Source organism: Dermacentor variabilis, chromosome 6 (genome assembly GCF_050947875.1).
Source record: "Dermacentor variabilis isolate Ectoservices chromosome 6, ASM5094787v1, whole genome shotgun sequence".
NCBI classification, from domain to species: domain Eukaryota; kingdom Metazoa; phylum Arthropoda; class Arachnida; order Ixodida; family Ixodidae; genus Dermacentor; species Dermacentor variabilis.
Genome location: NC_134573.1, coordinates 11,867,332 through 11,886,155, shown reverse-complemented (window position 1 = coordinate 11,886,155; position 18,824 = coordinate 11,867,332). Strand labels below are relative to the sequence as shown.

The window sequence follows — 18,824 nt, the reverse complement described above, 5'->3', positions numbered from 1 at the left end:
ACAGAGCCAACCAATTTCTGTCCTACTTTTGCAAGCGAGATAGAGGTGGCACCAGTTTCTCTTCCCCCATTTTCCCGTGCACTCCACGTCGTTGGCTGTTGGCGTCGTTTCGCCGGGCGATCCGAAACCACCAAGTCCCTCGCTATCAAAAATCAAGCTGACATATTCTGCTTCCGAATTTTATCTGTGTTATCTGTCGGAAAATGTAGTCCGACGATCCTGCTCTTGGTCACGGGTGACATGACTGAACGAATGAAAAGGGCCATTTCGAAACATTTCGTAAAAAAACTTGTACCAAGAGCCAACATGCAAAAGCTGTGAAACGAAACTTCGAACGCCATTGAGTATGACGATGCCACTTGGGAACCATCTCAAGAACAAGCATTTTTCATTGCACAGTGTGTTTTTGAGAGACAGCATGAAGCAAGGAAGACCAGACGGTGTACAGCCGCTCATCAAAAGTGCACTAAAGTCGGGCAAGGACCTATCGCAGCGCGAGACAATGGCAATAACCACCAGGATTGCCCGAATGCTGGTGCTCGACCTTCAGCTGTACATCTGTGTCGAAAATAGAGGTTTCAAAGAGCTGATGACCCTCATGGGGTCATTGTTCAAGATACCCAGCTGCATGGTGTTTTCAAGGACCATCATACTAGAGTTGTACAGAGACACAGTCATGGTTGTCAAGAAGAGAATGCATACGGACTTCCAGGAAGGCATAGAGTTTATCTTGTTTACAAGAAACATGTGCACGTTGAGGTCTAACCAAAGTTACATCAGCCTCACGTGCCACTACTTAACCTCCAGCTTCGAGATGAGAAGCTTTGCATTGGACAACGGGAATGTGACCAAGAGCCACACGGCTTGCAACATCCTGGAGCATCTGCAAGCAATGATGGATACACTCTTAGGCAAAGTTACACCCTTTGGCTTGCCCCTTCTGCCACACAACAATCGTTATCTGCGTTGATGTGTTTCCTTTCTTTAATGCTGCGAGCCCGGTACTTTCCAGTAACGAACGACAAGCACGTTATCAGCATAGAACAGTTTACACCGTTTGGAGTGCCCCTTCTGGTAACGCGCGTGCCGTTCGTAACTGGAAAGTTCCGGGCTCGCAGCGTTAAAGAAAGGAAACGCATCAAGGCAGATAACGATTATTGTTGTGTGGCAGAAGGGGCAAGCCAAAGGGTGTAACTTTGCCTAAGAGTGTATCTGGGAGTTGTCACTGCAGAAAGTGCCAGTCTACGTGGTGACAGACAATGCACAAAACTTCTGTGTGACTCTTAGGGGCATTTCTTGTGTCCCAATGCAGTGCATGGGCCATACACTGCAACTAGCTATAAAAGATGCCAAGGAAAAAACAGCAGGAGTTCCTGCCATTCTCAAGAAGTGTCGCGAAATTGTTGGTCATTACAAACACAGTGCCCAAGCTGCATCAAGACTGGATGATTGCCAGCAACAAATGGAGCTCTCAGTTTAGGAATTCATTCAAGATGTGGAAACAAGATGGAACAGTGGGCACGACATTCTCTCGAGTCTTGTGTACCTGAAAGAAGTTGTCTGTTTAGAGCATGCCACTTCCGAGACAACTGTGCCCAACCTGACACCACAGGAGTGGAAAGGAGTGGCTGGGCTCGTCAAAGCTCTTGGAAACAATTGCATTGACAACCAAAGATTTTAGTGGCCAGAAGTGTGCAACTTTGTCGTCAGTAGTACCATTTCTCTATGGAACAGAAATGGTCCTGAAAGAATGCATTGGAGCCGATGACGACATCTCAGAGTTTGCAAGAAACCTGCTGAAAAGCATGAGGCCAAGGTTTCCAGGGCAGGACGAGCAAAAGAAGTATGTGTAAGCAACCGCCTGTGACCCAAGGTTTAAGAAGCTCGTTTATGCTCAAACGTTCCAGGAAACAAGGCTTTTGGAGCTTGCAAGTACTGAGTTGCAGAGCTCTCCTGGAGAAGCATCAAGTGACTGTACTGAAGCGTCAACATCTACAGCTCACAAGGTGTGTGTCAGTAGTGTCTGGGACAGCATTGAGAAGCTGGCAGCGTCACCAAAAAGAAGACACTCCTCCAAAACAGCCAACACCAAGCAGTTTCAGCGGTATTTGAGAGCCCACTTGCAGTAACGACCAAGACCATCTAGCATTCTGGAAAGGAACAGGCAAGCAACACTTCTCAGGACTGTGCAAGATGGCCATGAAGTACAAGCATTCCAGCAACGAGTGTACCAAATGAAAAGTTGTTTTCGATGGCTGGCATCATTGTTACGTCCCAGAGGGAGAAGTTGAACCTAGATCACATACAAACAGCTGATTTTTTTGCATGAGAACTTGTAAATATTTGAGCTTCTGTTAAATAATTTTGTTATTCGATATTCGATTCGATATTTAGCTTTTTTTTTCTTGTTTGTATTCGATTCAATACTGACTATTCGGTACTCGCACACCCCTAATTTAAACAGTCCATGTCGAGTTAGTATTTGCCTTTAGTGTCCCTTTAACATTCACCTAAACCTATGAGCACTTTGCATTTCAATCCCATCCGAATGCGGCCGCCATGGCGGGTAAGAACCGTTCGGAGCAAGGATGTTGCACCATAGCTTTGCGAGAAATCCTTATTGCTTTTGACACTGTAGCTGGCAACATGTTATCTATTTCAGCAACAGGCTTACCTCTTCTACTGAATTATGTACAGCCATCGGTTCCTTGCATAGAAACTCGTACACCTCCGTTTGAACTTCATTGAGGATGATGTCGCAATCTATGAGGGACATTCCGAAAGTAAGTTTCACCATTTATTTTCACATAATAACTTGACTGCCAAAAAAAAAAACACCATTACATCATTAACTATACACCTTGCACTATTTTTCCACATAGTTGCCACCGACACTGAGACATCGGTCATAGCTTGCAATCAGTTTGAAGAATAACTCTGGTAAAACTCGGTGCCCTGCAAAGAAATATGCAAGGAACTGCCGCACCGCCTGCTCCACCTCAGCACTGTTTTGGAAATGACATCCCAAGCCTTTCAATGCAGGGAACAGGTGCCCATTCATACCGGCATGCACTTCCATTGGTGACCCCGCTGTCCGGGCACGTGTGTTTGCCATCGTGATTTGTACTCTCTTCAAGAGTATAAATCACGCAATAGAGTAATAACCTCGAGCATGCCGGTGCTACTCTCTCTCTTTCGATGCTGTGCAAGTGTGTCATTCCTCCTCAGCTGATGCTCCTTCCATTGTTAAGCCAGCAATAGCAATGGATTCTTATAATTTGAATGTGCTTTTATAATCAGACTGAAAAAGGGGTGCCATCATCGCCAAGCAATGTGCGAACTTGCTCTGTCGCCTTCCATGATTACTACCTTCTGATGGTTCCAATCAGTCGGCCGAAGTGAACGGACGTGTCGTCGCTGCGCTCCGCAACCACCGAGACTACGCGACCTTCACCGACCGCCCTTGACCGCCCTTGCCCGGGCCACTTTCGCCGGGAGTCATATGGGAAGCGGCTTTCTCGCCATTTCCCACTGACCGCCTTTTCTTCCCGGGACTTTTTTTGCCGCTCCCCGCGCCTCTACAGCTCTGAAGCAGTTCCAACGCGGCTGCCCCTGCCGGGGCCATAGCTGCCTTGGCGTGCTTTCTACACCATGAACCAAGAGCGCCAAGCGACCAGCTCTTCCGAGGCCCATGTTCTAAACGGGCGTGCAAAGGGCCTTCGGCCAATTCACCGCTCTGTTTCGATGGAGCATTTATCTACCGCAATATCATTTTCCAACGAGCAGAAGACGCAATCAGCGACGGAGAACGCCGCCGCGTGTTCCTCGACAACAACGAAGACGCCCGAGGTGGATACCGCGGGAGTGGCCGCTGATCCCATTGTCGCCAATTTTCCCTCCCAACAGAGAGAGGTGGACATTCCGACCGGGGAAAGGATGGAGGAAGATGCAGCCCCAAACATTTACGACGACAAAGCCGACGACAACACAGGTGGCTGTTGGAAGACAGTCATACATAAGCGACGCATCTATCAAACGCGCGCCAAGACGCAACCCTCCCAGAACATCTTGGGCATTCCGGACACCTCCCAGCCTACTGTACGCAAGCGCAGTCGGAATCAGAACCTGCCTCAACTTCTTTTGCACGATGAAAAGATAATTCTGCGGCCTCACGGACGACTTTGCCTCGATAAGTGGACGCGGCCAGAACTTGCCAGTGCTCTATGGAGTGCAGCCGGCTTGACCACCGACGATCGTCAGGACATCATATTCCGACTGTGACTTCAGCAGAACTTGGCAATCATCAGCATACCGCAGTCACATGTAGCCGACGCATTGTACCAGGTGATGGAGCTGAACCTTGGTCAGGGGGTCTATACCATCACGACATATTTTGCGGCCCAAGACAACTCATGCAAAGGAATTGTTCCTGGTCTTTTGCCCGGTACACCGTCTTCCAAGCTAGTGGATGAGCTTTTGGCTCCTGTAACTCAAATACTTCAAGCATGAATGATAGGTCAAACCAACATTGCGTTGGTAACATTTGAAGAACTTAAAGTGCCTCGCTATGCGCGTTTCTATGGTGCTGAACTCCGCTGCTACCCCCATCGACCCCGCCAACTAGTTTGCAAGATATGCCACAAGCTCGGTCATTGGGCTGATTACTGTTCTACGCCGCATGTGGTCATTTGCGCGACGTGCGGGACTGACAAACCCACCCCGTCCCATCCGTGCACCCCACATTGCAGATCCTGTGACGGGACCCACCCTACAGTGGATCCAAACTGCACGCGCCGTGCTAGGCAGACACTGAACAAAGCTTGGGTGTGGAAAGCTCTCGAGAAAGAGCAGCGTGAACTCTAACCCTCCAGCGACCCAACCACTACCACAGATACGGCGGAGACCCAAACGTCGCGCGCCCCAACGAAGGAGACCAGAAAAGTCCGGTCGGAGACCCGTTCGAGCTCCCGTCGCAAGTTCCGGACCCGCTCCAAGTCTCGGTCCCGATCCCGCGAGGCATCGGTGCGCCTCCCAGAGAAGCGCCCTCCTTCCCCATCTTCCCGACAACCCTACAAGAAGGCCCTGCAGACCAACGCCCCAGCCAAGGTGACCCTGGTTCCTTCAGGGGTGCAGCGGACCCCGGAGACGAAGACAGGGAAGACAGCAATTGAGGCGCCTCAGGAGGTAGGTCGGGCAGAGGATCCCCCACAGCTCACTCCGCCCCGTAAATATATCCCTACCCCTTCCCCTTTTACCAATTCGTTATCAAATCCCGATCCTCTAATAGAAATAGCCCGCCTACGTCGTGACATGGAGGCACGCTGTGAGCGCCTGCAAAAACAAATGGACGCGGTGGTGGCAGACATGAGCACTAGTATGCAGGTGGCTCTGGACAGGATAGAACACCAAATGGAGGCCCTTCAAATAGGGATTACGGAGCAAGTGAAATGATGTATAGAGTGCACTTTCGCACGCATGCAAGTTCCTGAGCTTAGCGGTAACAACAAAAGCGTGCTTTCCGACCAAGGCTCTCGGCCGCAACCTTCAAATGTGGGCAGCCGGCGCCCACATCCCTATGCACGACTGCCTGCTTCCTCTCGCGATGATGATGGCGCCGCGTAACGCGGAGCAACTAGTGGTGTGGCAGTGGAATTGTAGGGGATTCCGCCGAAAACGAGCTTCCCTATAGCAGTATATCGCCACATCCACGAACCCTCCCGATGTCATCCTCTTACAGGAAGTCAATTGCACCCCTTGTTTATCCGACTACAGCGCGCTCTCGGGTGTCTCTCCTCTTGTGGGAGCCTTAGTTTCGAAACATGTTACATGTCGCATGCATACCACTAACATTGACATTCCTCACCAAATATTGGAAATAATTATGCAAGGTGAACGCAGCTAGAGTCTGTTTATACTCAATGCATACAGTTCCCCCCATTCGCGAATGCACTGTTTTCAGCACCTACTAACAGAATTTGGTAGGTTTGGACGGTTTTGTGTGGTGGCCGGTGACTTTAACGCTCCGCATACTGCATGGGGTTACGTTAAATCGCAGGCTAAAGGGACCCGCTTATGGAATGCCATCTGTAACATGAGATACGCACTGCTTACCGACCCAGAGCACCCCACTCGGATGGGCAACAGCGTATCTCGTGACACCTGCCCTGACCTTACCTTCGTGCGCAATACTGGCCCAGTCGTTGCGCACGGGCCTTTAGAGGAGCACCTCGGTAGTGACCACTACTTTGTGGCGACCACCTTGTCATTACAGGGTGCGCGCAGGCCCGAGCGAAATGTGCGTATAACGGATTGGACGAAATTCAGGGAACATCGCCAGGGCCCACCTGAGCGCCAAGGGTACGAACGCTGGCTTGACTCTCTCGCACAAGATTTAGAGGCCACCACGAGCACACTGCGCACCACAACCGAGACACCAGACATAGACCCGCATTTACTTCATCTTTGGAACGCCCGCAGAGGGTTGACACGACGATGGAAACGACAACGCCTGAACCGCAAACTTAGGAAACGTATAGATCAAATTACACGGGAATCTCAGGAGTATGCAGAGATCCTTACAAGGAATAACTGGCGAGGATTTTGCGATAGCCTCTCTGGCACATTGAGCACAGCAAAAACGTGGTCGATTCTTCGCCCACTTACATATCCCACCACAACAAAGGGAAAAACATTTCAACAGCTGCACATCCTAATGCACGAGTACAGGGACGATGTCTCGACACTCCTCAGAGAGTTAGAGAAGCATTTCATACCCACAGGCCCGCCGCCGCAGTACCCTGACTATCCTTATATAGGCGAGACGAACGAATTGCTCGATGCAGACATCACATCTGATGAGGTGCGGGTGGTCCTACAAGGCCTACGCCGCAACACGGCACCGGGAGCCGACCACATCCGATTCGCCACCCTTCGTAACCTCAGTGACGCGGATATCAACCACCTCACCCATATCATCAATGATTGCTGGCGCAAGGGCATGCTTCCCCAAGCATGGCGACATGCCGACATCACACTGATTCCCAAACCGGGCAAGCCTGTTAAAGTTGAAAACTTACGACCCATCTCCCTAACATCCTGCATTGGTAAGCTCAGGGAGCATGTACTCTTGCGGCGTCTGCAGCCCTTCCTCGAAGGAAAATCATTCTTTTCTAACTTTCAATTCGGATATCGGGCTCATCTGTCTGCCAAAGGCGCGCTTTTACAATTGCGGGAGGAAGTCATAAGACCTCCGTCGTCCGCCGAAACGAGAGCACTTATCACTTTAGACCTAAAAGGGGCATTCGATAATGTTGAACATGCACACTGTGAAACTCGCGTGTACAACTATATCCATGCATTTCTTCGAGATCGCACAGCCACCTTAGGAATGGGACCGCATCGATCCGGTACGATTCGCCTTGTAGGACGTGGGACACCCCAGGGCTCAGTTCTTTCCCCTACTCTATTCAACATCGCGCTTGCAAGGCTCCCCCGGCTACTCGACCAGATCCCTGATGTCACCCACGGGGTTCCGATGGAGCCATCCAGGACCGACTGCAGCAAGCAGTTGATACAGTTTCCGAGTACGTGAGAAAATGCGGCGTAAGATGTGCTCCGGAAAAGTCGAGCTCATAATCATTCGCCCCGGAGCCGTTCCACTGTGCATGTGGACGGCACACCAATACCACAGGTTAATCGTGCTCGTATCCTCGGCCTACACGTCCAAGCGGATGGCAGGTCAAACTACACTGTTTCTCTTCTATCCAGACAGATTGAGCAAATTCTGGCCATGATCCGGAGGGTCTCCAACAGGCCCTCGGGCCTTCGAGAAGAGGACCTGCTGCGCTTAGTGGAGGCATGCGTGATCAGCCGCCTTACATACCATCTCCCATTTCAGCGGTTGATCCAAGCGCAACAACTTCGCATAGACGCAATGATTTGCAAAGCGACGAAGCTGGCCCATGATCTCCCGAATTATACTTCCACACGCTGTATCCTTAATTTAGGGACACATAACACACTAGGCGAGCTGCTAGAGGCACATTGGGTCAGCCATCGCCAGCGCCTCCTACTCACTCCTACTGGTCGCCATCTTCTCACACGGCTAGGATACTCTGTCCCACCCCTTGAGTCTGAAACCCGTCCAACGATCTTGTCGTCAGCGATACGCCAAGCACTAAGTATTCATCCATTGCCACGTAACATGCACCCCGAGCATGACAAAGGGCGGCGCAAAGCCAGTGTACGATACATTGGCCGCATGCTTGCAAACATCCCGGAAACACATACTTTATACATGGACACATGACGCACTCAAGAGGGCTATACCTCAGTAGTTTTGGATGGCACCGAATCCCTGAGAGACTGCTGCAATGCGCGGAACAAATGCCATTTACCAGCGCCTTGTCCTGTCTGTATTTCTTCTTGTGTGCCGTCCCTATTGGCGCTTCACCTATTGAAAGCTATGCACCAACTAGCCCCACAACGTGTTTTACCGCTTATGGAGAAATTCTCGGTGTTGCTCTTGCAATTCGATACGCCGTCCGTGTTCCTGAGGAAGTCTATATATTGACGGACTCACAACAGGCATGCCGGGCGTTCCTATCAGGATATGGCATCCCAAGAGCGGCGCACCAAATTCTCAAACAGATCCCGCAAAATACACTAACCACACCTCCCCGCATCCACTTACTCTGGACCCCTGGTCATACCTCGCTGCCAGGTAACGAACGCGCACATGCGGTTGCCCGAGAAATTTCCCTCCAGGCGACTCGGCGTAGTGAGGCGACTAGTTCAGAGTGGGGGGATGCCTTGCTCCGTGACAAAGACATACTCCGTCATTATGCACGCATTCATCGCACCCACGCCACACCACTGCCGTCCTTCTCGCGGGAGGAAGCAGTGGCATTACGCCAGTTTCAAACTGCAACTTTTCCAAATCTTGTCTCTATCAATAAATTCTACCCACACTGTTATGCAGATCGTTGCCCTGGCTGTGGCAGCTCGCCCACAATCTTCCACGTCACGATTGAGTGCACTGCAAATCTCTTTCCTCCCTTGCCAACTCTCCTTTACCTCCTACGCAACAAAGAGCTGTGGGACGATGCCCTCCACGACGGACCTCCCGAGTCCTCCGAGCTGTGATACAACGGGCTCAAAACATCGCCGGAATCATCTTATATCCCTGTCACACGGCAAATCTAATGTCATTTCCAACAAATGACATTTGTTGCGATTAATGTAATTTCACAGCGCGCTGTCACACGGCGAAAACTAATGTCATTTGAAAATGATGACAATGACGATAGAAAAAAAAAAGACATCTCAAACCCCCTTTGTCCAATAATTATTTTCCAATATGATAAATTCCACTAGAATATGTGGTCGTTGCTTTCAAACCGTAGCGTTCGATCACTAACTTGTCGACATTACCAACGAAGTTGAGTCGAGCCAAGCCAAGCCAAAACTAAGGCAAGCAACAGGGCGAAGAGAATGATAGGCGCGTCCGCTACATCTGCTAAAGTGGTACGAGAAGGGCAGTTGCATGTCATCGCCGTTCTGATGTGCATGCGGGCTTCTAATATTCTCATTCTTGGCGCGTGCCACAGGAAAACACACGCACGCTTTTACACCAAGTCAATTGAAGCGGCCGCGGCCGATGCTCCGGTGCGAACCAACATGACTGCTGCAGCGAAAGCTAAAGACGGCTGTCTGGTCACTGGACTGAGAGTAGTTTCCTGTGTTTACGCACGTGATGGACTTCAATGTGGTTAAAGCAATAATTAGGTAATAAAATGGATAGAATAATAGTGATTTTTTGTTAAAACAATAAAGAAGCATGTACTGTTTGCGAAACACTGGTAAACTCGTGGTGTCGAGGATACACATTCAGTTCCAAACAAATGCGAATGAGTTTGGCGAACTCATTCGTTTGTAAATGTCATTTTCGAAAATGTCCTTACGTTTTACCGTGCGACACCAAACAAATGGCATTATCAGCGAATGTAATTCGTTGTAAATGACATTAGATTTGCCGTGTGACAGGGGTATTAGGGACCCTGTGCTGAGGGTTCCTCCCACACTGCTCTCGCCATTCAAATATTATTATTAATAAGGATGCTTTACTCTTACCTTCTGATGGCAATGGTAATGAAGCTGGCTAGACTCGCTCTGAAGGTAGGCTGTTGCAAGCGTGGTTTCGCTTTAGTTATTCTCTAGTTTTTCATTAGCTTGTGTTGCCCACGCAATCTTTGAACAAACATTCTAAGAAAAACAATGAACGTGGTCTCATTCGGATCGGGCAAATACTGTAAGAATTCATTGTGAGATACTGTTCTCATTTTAACATATTCCCGAGACAGGCCTAGGCATCTTTGACGAGATGACGCATGTTCAATGCTTTCGCTGTACCCTAAATGCTACCCCTATTGGCATCACCAATGTCATCATCAGTCATCATTGGGATTGGGCACGTGAGTGATGACCAGCCAAGTTCAAATTATCCGGTGAAGGCTAATTTCAGGATCAAAATAATGAAATATTGGTCCTATAAAAATGAACAGGCTCCGGTTGAGACCTTCAATCAACGAGGATGAATCGGAAAGGCTTTGCCCCTATTTTTTATTAGCAAAAATAACATACATACAGGTCATTACAAATGCACAAACTATTCTGGGTACCTTACACTACTTTTCCACATAGTCGCCACACCGGCCGAGACATTTGTCCCATCACAACAATAAATTTGTGAAATGGTGTCGTTAGTCAGCGATACATGTGGCCTCCCCGAACGCTCATTGTCATGCAAGTCTTCACGGCCTTTTGTGAACTCGTAACACCACCACCTCGCACTTCTCAAAGCAAAACACCTTTCCCCATATGCGGGCGGCATTTCCCTGCGAATTTGAAAGGCCGTTCTTCCCTTTCTCTATAGAAAACAAATCACACTTTGTCGCTCATATGCTGTTGATGTGTGAAACACTACCGCCATCTTCAACAGTGCCATGCCATGGAGCTACAGGCAGATAAGGCTGGGCCGGTCCAAGAAAGGTCCACCACTGGGAATGGATATGTTGACTTCGCATTTACAGCCGTAGCTTGGATAAAAAAAAATTGGGTTCAAGGACTTTCTTATTCACCCTTGTAGATCGAATTAACTGAAAAATTTAATTAAAGGGAAGCTGAAGGGTCTGTCGAATTCAATAAGATGCTCATATACGGATGCGGGAACCTTATAAACCATGCAGGTAAATTTTTGTGGGGGATTTTTCACTTAGGAGCGACCCAATCGTCGGTTAAAATTGCGCTGTAGCTCCGCCCCCCCCGTCGAGTGCCGTGCGCTGCTGCTGACGCTGACAACGTGAGCAGAGACCGGAAACCGGGGCGTGGTGATGTCAGCACTAGTGTTCCGCTCCTTCGCAGTCTCCGCGACTGTGCCTGACCGGGCTTATTTCTGCGTGCGTGCCGTCCTAATCTGCTTCGTTCGACCCTACATTCCTTTGTTTGTGTGTATATAGGAGTGGTAGTTGACGTGCGCGGCATCAATTGAACTTGTAGGCCGATCATGCCGGCGTTCTGTGCAGCCTATGCTTGCACGAACACCAGCGGCCGCGACGATGTTCCGATGTTCCATTAGTTCCTGCAAGACAAGAAGCTTTCAGCTAAGTGGGAGGCTGCTGTGAAGCGAAGCAACTTCAAGCGCTCAAGAACAACAGTGTTGTGCTCTAACCACTTCCGTGACGATTACTACCGGAGTTTATCAATAATGGGTGCTTTGGGTTCTCCTTCGTGTTAGCACGCTGAACGGAAGGTGCGTGTTTGTCTCCCACGCTTGACGCAGTTTTCATCGCCAAGCGCCGCGAATTTTCTATTCGCACATGTGTTGTGAAACAGCCTGCATGCAGCTACCATAACGAAGTGCAAGCGTAAAGTTTGCATCTGTTGGAAAGCCAGCTCACGCCAGGACGCTGCGCTCCCCCTTCTCTCGCAGACATAGAGAAACCGACCATCTCACGTAGATGACGGAATTCGCCGGTTGCAAGTAGTGTGCGGATGGCGCACTGATGAAGGTTCTATACTACAAGTGCTACAACAGCCGGTAAACTTTTCCCGCGTTTAAACCGTCTGTGTAGATTGCCGAGAGCTTTGGGGCAGCGCACAAATGCCGAAGATCGGATCACCGCTTACATTCTAGGGGGGGGCATGCAGGAACATAACACTACAGTTGTTTGTCTGGAAACATACTCACTGGAATGCTGAATGCAGCTTAGCACAAAACATACTCGCCAAAGAACATTTCCAACACAAGGAGATGCTAACACTTCGCCTTCGTTCGCGTGGAAAGCAGTGCTCTCACCAGCATTTTTTGCTTCTTGGAGAGGCCGGCTCTTCGCAATCGGCTTGTACACATAGGGAGTAAAGTATGAACCCCTTACAAGTGATCTTGCACGCGACAGCGACAAGCGAGGCGATGGCTGTCGCGTTTGCTCGTCGCCTGCAAGCCGAACTCCACGTGAGTGACGGCTTTGAGCAACGTCTTCCTGCCATGAGGGCAGCAATAAACGCGCGGAAACTAGCGCAACGCATGCTTTATCAATTTAAGTTGATGTATCTTACTGAAGAAGGAGCATAAAATATTTCTGAAGGTCCTGAACTCGGTTCTTATTCTTGCACGTGTAAAATTCAATAGTTTGCTCATTCCGTGCAACAAACAGTAGTATTTGAGTTATGTACATACAGTTCCGGCTTCGCACTGTTGGCTAGTCGCTCGTAGCACTTCCGGGCGACGAGCGAGGAGTTCTAGATTTCTAGAAACAAGCGATCGAGCGACAACACCGAGCGATCTGTTGAAGCGACTGCCCGTTTTGTTGCTCGAAGCCGTCGCCCGTCACCGTCGCGCGCAAAATCGCTCTCGTGGAGTTTGGACTTTACGCCGAACTGCTCAGAGAAACGCAGTCTCTAGAAATTTTCCATGACCGTCTGAGCGAAACAGCACCAAACTACTTTGCACCGTGCTTCGTGTGTAGCGGCAGCAGTCGGTCCGGACGAGCACCATTGTTGACGTCACGAGGAGCCCGACCAATCACAGGCGGAAACGAGGCGCGCGAGCTGGGCGTGTCCGCTGCTGCACTTTTCGTCTAAATAAAATATGTTTGCGCTTTCTTTCGCTCAATTTCGATGCGATATTCGAATTCAGAGGGTTGAAAACCATGACGTACTGCTCTTCACTCATTTTTTCTAGAAAAGCTTTCAGCTTCCCTTTAACCGGAGTCGACAGAAGTCTACTGCATATTTGCGCAGTATTCCTTTGTGCCTGGCCCAGCAGAGGCTGTTGCACACTGCTAAAGGATGACAAGCCGGTCAGGGTCTCACCTGTACATCTTGAGGTACATCTCACTGTGCCAGCGCTCCTGCTTTTCAATCTCAGCTCGTGCCTCGGACAGCTCCCGTTCCAAGTGCCGCAGGCGCTCCTGGGTGCTCTCGTATGCTGGTCGAAGCTCGAGGTATCTGGGCAGGAGGAGAGGAAAGACAACAGCAAAACCGGCCTCCTGTTATTAGCTGCACCACAGGCACACGTGCAGCGAGTGCAGGACGTAGAAGAAACCCGATTGCTTATGTGTGGGAACAGAACTCTGTCACTAGGTATAAGCTGAAGTACAACGAGATGACTTATGAGGGCAAGACTTAAGATGGTACAACAGATTCCGTACCGGAGTAAATTCAATAGCAAACAAAGCGTGAGCCGCGGCGGCTCAGAAGAGATACAGCGGATCGCCTGTCTGTCATTGTTATCAAGTGTAGGAGCCTGAAGAATAAAACAGACATATTTTCTAGCCAACTGCGCATTTCACAACCTGATGTCGTCATCGGGAGAGAATCGTGGCTCGACCCAGGCATATCGGATTGTGAAGTGTTTCCACCAGAACACATAGCTTATCGAAAAGACTGTAATCACCAGGGAGGAGGAGTGTTCATTCATGTACATGACAGAATCGGAAGTGTACCGTTATACTGTGATGTTTCTTCAGAATGTATTTGGTGCAGAATATTTGTTTCTGGTGGTAACAGTCTTGTGGTGGGATCGTTTTAGAGGCCACCATCTTTAACAAGCATAGAACCATTTCCCAGGCTTGCACGATCACTGTCGATCTTATCATCGGAAACTATTCTACTTGGGGACGATTTTAACATGCCTGAAGTTGTATGGCGTGACTGCTATCCTGTAGCGACGAGCGCCTCGGCACTTCGCTCGGCCTTCATTAAATAATGCGGAACAATAAACTTGCTCAGTTTGTAAATTTCCCAACGCGTCATGGTTCAGCTAAGGACAGTACGTTGGACTTGTTGTTTAGCAACAATGAAGATTTAGTTCAAGCAGTTATGGAAGCACCAGGAATAAGTGATCATGAGGTTGTAAATGAAACAATAGTGTGCAAGAAGTTACATGTTAGCAAGATTTGCCAGAGAAATATTTTTATGTATGAACAGGGGAATTATAATGCCATAGATGAAGAGTTATTCCTGCCAGTGGTGCTGGATACAGCAGTCAGTACAGCATAGAAAGCTTATGGGCTCTGTTCAGAGACAAAATCCCGTCTTTGGTCGCTAAATGCATTCCCTCAAGAGTAATATCATTTAGACGTAGAATGGATGAACCTTGGATTAACAAAGAACTGCGTCTGTCAATAAGAAAGAAGCCGGGAGTATACAAGGCATTCAAGATAGCACCAAGTCAAAACTTATATGACAAACTTAGAACTCTAACTAAAACCTTGAAACAAGAATTAAAGGCAGCAAAAAGAACATACTTATTGTCGCTAGCTGATAAAATAAGATCTAATCCTAAGGAGTTATGGCGCTATGTCAAAAGTAACAGAAAAGACAGTGTTGCCGTTCCAGCTCCCCGGCATGAAAGTGATATGTTAACTGATGACACAAAAAAACCTGATTGCTTTAACGAATATTTTCACTTTGTCTTCACAGCATGTGTCATACTCCGATACCTGAATTACATGAACAATTACCTGAAATGCATGACATCGCTTTAAATGAGGCTGGAATTAGGGCTCTGTTGTGCAACATTAATCCTCATTCTGCTCATGGTCCGGATGGTATATCAAATCGCATCTTGAAGCGCTGTTCCCACAGTATTGCTCCTATCTTGGTTGAATTATTTACCAAGTCAATAAACTCTCAAAGATTACCTAGTGACTGGAAAATGGCCAATGTAACTCCTATATTTAAAAGTGGTTGTCGTGATTTGGCAAGCAATTACAGACATCTGTTTGTTGTAAAACACTAGAACGTGTTATTTACTCTGGTCTTATTAAGCATCTTCATGACCATGACTTTTTCATCCCGACCCAGGATGGATTTTGCATGGGATTATCCTGTACGACTCAACTTACTAAATTCATACATGACGTTGCACTCGGCTTTAACAATAGTACACAGATAGATGCTATTTTTATTGATTTTCGAAAAGTGTTTGATGTAGTCCCGCATACCTTACTTTTGCACAAACTGTCATTTCTTGGCCTCCCCAATTCACTTTACGGTTGGCTTAAAGATTATTTGTATAAACGGCAGCAAAAAGTGGTTCTGAACGGTGCAACGTTGAGAACAGTTAATGTTTTATCAGGTGTGCCTAAAGGGTCGGTCCTTGGGCCATTGTTGTTCCTCATATTTATCAACGATTTAAGCTGTGTTTCAAATATCAGACTGTATGCAGACGATTGCGTTGTGTACCGTCCTGTGTCATGTGCCAAACATACGAGTGTGTTGCAGTTTGATCTCGAAAAAATTTGTTCCTGGTGTGCTAAATTGAAAAGTGATTTGAACACAGTAAAGTGTTACGTTAAATTTACGAACAACAAGAAAAAAGGTGCCTAGTTCATACTCTCTAAATAATGTTTTAGTGCAATGCGTTGACGAAGTCAAATATCTGGATGTCACATTAACTGCGGCATTAGATTGGACAGGCCACATTGACATAACAAGCGCTAAAGCCTTTTGCACCTTTTCCGGAGGAACTTCAAGTATGCGCCTGAACCTTTGAAGGAAGCTTTGTACCTTACAAATATTAGGCTGGTGTTAGAATACGCTTGTGCTGCTAGCATGAGACCCCTTCACAAAAGTTCTTGAAGTTAGAGCGTGTTCAGAAAAGAGCTGCAAGATTCATCACGGGCATCGACGACCACAAAATTAGAGGTTTTCAAATCAAGGAAAATCTAGGGTGGAAGTGGCTGTCCACACACAAGGAAATAATCAGGTTAAAGCTTTTACACAACCTTAACAGTGGTAACACAGGAATCGATAAGAACATATTGTCACAAGCTGTCATGAACCACGCCTGCCGCGCAGACAGATGAAAGAAAGAAGAGGACGATGTTAGCCAAGCTGCCGCGAGACTGCTCTTCAACAACCGCGCCTATCAACCAGCTTCATCCGGTTTTGCATTAAACACCTCGTGTGTAACATTTGGTGGAGCTGTGCGGGGTAACTCCCACGACCTACAACGGAGCCACCAGCACAAGAGCTACGCCGAAGCCGTCGCCTCGCCGGACTTTCGCCGTCGCGCTCAATCATGGCCACAGAGCAAAATACCCTCACCAGCAGAGCCTCAGCGAGCCCAGTCCCTATCCAGCACTACCGAGAGCCACGCACGTTCTCGGCGAAGGCAGAGGAAGATGTGGATGAGTGGCTAACCCATTACGAAAGGGTAAGCCAATACAATAACTGGAACGCTACCAATCAGCTTAGGAACGTTGTTTTCTTCTTGGCCGGCACGGCGTTGGTATGGTATGACAACCACGCGGACATGCTAACTACATGGACACGCTTCGTTGAGGAGATCAAAAAGTGTTTCGGTGACTCGGACGCAAAGAGGAAACGTGCGGAACTCACATTGGCCCAGAGAGCTCAGGTACCAGGCGAGACTTGCACTACCTATATCGAAGAAATTTTGAAGCTGTGCCGAACCGTCAACCCTCAAATGACAGAGGAAGATAAAGTGGGGCACGTGGTAAAAGGAATAGCGGAAGACGTGTACAACTTCCTCATTGGTAAAGAGCACTTGCACACTGTATCAGAACTGATACGGCACTGCTGTACGTTCGAGGCGCTGAAGACTCGCCGAATTACGCCAAAGTTTGGACGGCTGGCCAATGTGCCGACTGTAGCAAGTGTTGACACGAGTCCTCCGCTCCCAGACCTTTCGTCCGCCATCTGCCAGATAGTCCGCGAGGAGCTCCAGCGACATGACGAACAGGCACGTTATGCGGCGCCACGTTGCAGCTCCTCCGTTTTCCGAGACACTCTTTGGGAACCCCCTTCGGCTACTTGGAACCACTCGGTGAACGTCGCGGATCTTAACAGCTCCAGAGACGAATCGCCTTACATTACTACCGAACCACCACGCAATGATTCGCCCCCTCAACGTTTTGACCCACGCCCACGCAACTTTCGTCCCCGAAGACTCGCTGCTACCTACGACTTTCAAGGGGAAGAGCCTCGTTACCCTCAACCAATGTCTTCGGCAGAATACTTCAATCCGCATTCTGAAGTTCGCCCTTCGCCAGTGTGTTACTGCTGCGGCATGCCAGGCCACATAGCTAGGTACTGTAGCCGACGCCGAGCATCAAACTACGGATCGTCAGCGCCGACTATGCAGTCTAGTGGTCGTACACTGTGCACTCAGTGGCCAGGAGACTCCACCTCAGGAAGCCACTTTCGAGAGGACCGATGCACCGCCCAGGAGACCTACTTTGGCGAAGAAAGAACCCGGAACCGCTACCGCTCCCCTGCCTCCGACCGTACTCTGACGCCACCACCAGCCTTCTGAGCCTCCCGATCACCATCCCCTCGGCCGCGATTCACGTCACCATCGCCTCGGCGCCGTTTCGTGTCGCCCCCGCTGGGAAACTAGCCAGCGCGGCCGATGGAGGTGAGGTCGCTGGAAAATGTGTGCTGCCGACTCAACTGCCTCCAACTATTCTCATGCTAAAGAATAAGGTTCATGTACTGATTGATGGGGTCTCTACAATGGCTTTAGTCGACACGGGAGCAACTGTCTCGGTCATGAGTGTGGGGTTTAAAGGCCTTCTGGGACGCAAGGTTATGTTTAGTTGGGACCAGTGCACAAGTTTCTGAGCAGTCAGTGGTGAATCATTATACCCGGTTGGTGTGTGTAATGTGGATGTGTCTTTGGGTGGGAAAGTTTTTAATGCAGAGTTTACTGTTCTTCCTCGCTCCTCGTGTGACGTGATTCTGGGGATTGACTTTTTGCAATTGTGTGGTGCGAATGTTGACTGCCGGACGGGAGAACTCAGTGTCGACACCAGTGTTTCACCTGTGCTCTTTGAAAGTGAAGCTTGCCCGGAGAGTGTGTTGTGCGTGTCTGAGGATACAGTTGTGCCCGCCTTATCCGCGATGCGTGTTGCCGTCGCCTGTTCATCTTCGACTCCTATCTCGTTCGATGCTGCAGTGGAACCTGTACATCGGAACTGCCTCAAGAAAAACGTGTTAGTTCCGCACTGCGTGGTTTCAGTGACCAATGGATGCGCGGCGCTGTGGGCGCTAAACTGTTCCACTGAAGCGGCAGTGCTACCTCAAGGCCTAAAGATTGCCACGTTTCAGGAAGACTCGCCCGTATCGGTGGCAGTACTTACAGAGCTCCCCGATGGAGGAGCAACCAGTGTCTCGAGCCCCGGGAGCTCGAAGATACTTTCCATGATTGATAAGTCCCTCAGCGATCACGAGCGTCGAGTTTTGATGGCCCTGCTGACGAAACATACCTCGGTATTCGACTTTGCGCAGCACGATGG

The 18,824-nt window shown here is 49.0% G+C and overlaps 1 protein-coding gene across 10 annotated transcripts in view; it reads right to left on the bottom strand.

Annotated features, from left to right (window-relative positions):
- qtc (GRIP domain-containing protein quick-to-court) overlaps positions 1-18,824 on the bottom strand; it is a 243,365-nt gene that overhangs the window by 43,332 nt on the left and 181,209 nt on the right. For all 10 annotated transcript variants that reach the window (XR_012828838.1, XR_012828840.1, XR_012828839.1 and 7 more), the window contains one exon: positions 13,372-13,506. Coding sequence is in view for 7 of the 10 variants with exons in the window: in XM_075694765.1 (XP_075550880.1) it covers positions 13,372-13,506 (135 nt within the window). In the remaining 3 variants the exon portion in view is untranslated. The remainder of the gene's footprint in view (positions 1-13,371; positions 13,507-18,824) is intronic.